Genomic DNA, 2,129 nt, shown 5'->3' with positions numbered 1-2,129 from the left:
GAGGGGGATATGGGACAATCGGCAAAAGGGAAGGCGGTGGTGATATGCGAGGGGATGGGAGCAGAGATAGATACAGGGTGATAAAAAAAAAACCCATCTGTTTAACTTTTTTTCTTAATGTTTTCCTCCACACCGAAGATTTTTGTTTCAAATTTGTACACAACATTTGGAAGTCAAAAGGAATTAATTTGTCTGATATTCATTTTAGATAAATCCACCGAATACAATGTAGTTTTGCTCTACATAGCGCGTAAAAGAATAATCCATTTTCAGCTATGTCCCCATTTTTGTAGCATGACGCACTAGTTTGCATTCGACCTACCACTAAAAATCCCAGTAATTGCGCTATATTGCAAGCTTCAGCATTCTAACAGACCAACAGACGTTTGCAGATGGGTTTTCTTTCAAGTTTCCTTTGCTTGCTGAGATCACATGGTTAAGATCAGTAATGAGCAGAGAGCCTTTTGTATTGAACATTTCCTCGTCACCAAATCATTTCGTAAGTTTCGCACAAGGGAGGGAAATAATGTTAAAGTGCCTTTAAGGCTATGACAGTACGCAATCTAGGTACTCCTTTGATGTCTAAGGTGGAAATGTTCCAACAGTTAGGACCTGTAGAGAATCAGAACTAAAAAATTCCTAGACAGAAGGACCACTTCAGGTCAAACACACACCGTTAGCACCCCTTTAAACGTCACCAGGGTGCATCATTCAGTAGATGAGCCCCATGAGACGTCTGTCGGTAGACGATGTCTGCAGCAATGACTTTCCTACATCTCAACGGTCAGCATTCTCAAGGCATATCTCCATCTACGACTGTACCATTTTCCCTTGTACTCAATGCCTTCCACCCCTGGCAGGGAATAGGCCACATACAAACTCCTTCAATTTATCTCTGTCCTGGGCCATCCTTCCTAGCTCGTTCCAAGTGAGCTTCGTCTCTCTCACGTCCCTTTCCCCACATCTCAATGTCTCTCATGGCCCATCCCTGCCCCGTGCTCCCTGTGGGTTCCAATGCAGTGACTGTCCTGTGATGTTTCTGCAGGGCTTTCTGAAGGTGTGTCCCATCCATCGCCACTTTCTTAGTCCTATTTCTACTTCTATATCCTTTTGTCGCGACCTCAGTGCTTTCTTGTCATATCTCCATTTTTTTTAAAATATTGAAAACAGTTCATAACAAAGAGGGAGCTTAAGAAGAAGTTACATTTTCACTGTAAAAAAAAATGGAGATACGACGAGAAAGCACTGAGGTTCCGTTGTCCTGTCCTTTCTCACAGCTCTTCATTTCTTATTCAGTGCTGCACAGTGGCGACCGACAGTGGCATGGTTGTAAACTGTTCTGTATTTGTTTAATATTGTGTATTTAAGGATGTATTTATGCATGTATTTATGTATGTACGTATTTATAATTATGTATTTATATATGTAAATGTATGTTTGCCATTGTAAACCAAAGTGCCCTTCTGGGACAAATAAAAGTGTAATTTATCTTATTTTTAAAAATGTATATCCTTTTGTCCCGTCCCTTCCCACAGCTCTTCATTTCTTATTTATCTATCCTGCCACTTAATTCCCCTCACCTTGTACTCTGACCTCTGACCCTTGACCTCTCACCTTGCCATCTGCCCCCTGACTTCACCTTGTACTCTGACCCCTCACCCCTATGTTCTGACCTTTGACATCTCACCTTGTACTATGACCCCTCACCCCTATGTTCTGACCTTTGACATCTCACCTTGTACTATGACCCCTCACCCCTATGTTCTGACCTTTGACATCTCACCTTGTACTCTGACCCCTCACCCCTCACCCCTATGTTCTGACCCCTGACCTCTCACCTTGTACTCCAGCTCAAACTGCTTGCTGTCTTCCCGGGTCCACTGAGACTTGCTCTGGAGGAGGACAATAGAACAAAATATAATATCAAAGTGGTCTGGTCTAGAGACACGAGGAGTTTTTACGTCAATTTCAGCACAGTTGTGGTTGCATATTATACGGCTGGAAGGGTTAGCCGCTTCGAGAAATATAATACTATAATTTAAGTCTCAATTTATATATTGTTCAAGATGATGATGATGATGATGATGATGATGATGATGATGATGATGCTGTGCACACACAAACACACC

General features: G+C 42.2%; 1 protein-coding gene across 1 annotated transcript in view; it reads right to left on the bottom strand.

Moving 5' to 3' along the window:
- Positions 1–1,923: 1,923 nt before the first annotated feature.
- The window catches only part of LOC118478904 (short transient receptor potential channel 7-like), a 38,156-nt gene continuing 37,950 nt past the window's right edge, over positions 1,924–2,129 (bottom strand). The window contains exon 6 of the mRNA XM_035973373.1: positions 1,924–1,938. Within this exon, the coding sequence (XP_035829266.1) occupies positions 1,924–1,938 (15 nt within the window). The remainder of the gene's footprint in view (positions 1,939–2,129) is intronic.

This window comes from Aplysia californica, unplaced genomic scaffold, assembly GCF_000002075.1.
Source record: "Aplysia californica isolate F4 #8 unplaced genomic scaffold, AplCal3.0 scaffold01174, whole genome shotgun sequence".
Classification (NCBI taxonomy): domain Eukaryota; kingdom Metazoa; phylum Mollusca; class Gastropoda; order Aplysiida; family Aplysiidae; genus Aplysia; species Aplysia californica.
Note: the sequence above shows the minus strand (reverse complement) of the source record. Positions and strands in the feature narration are given on the sequence as shown.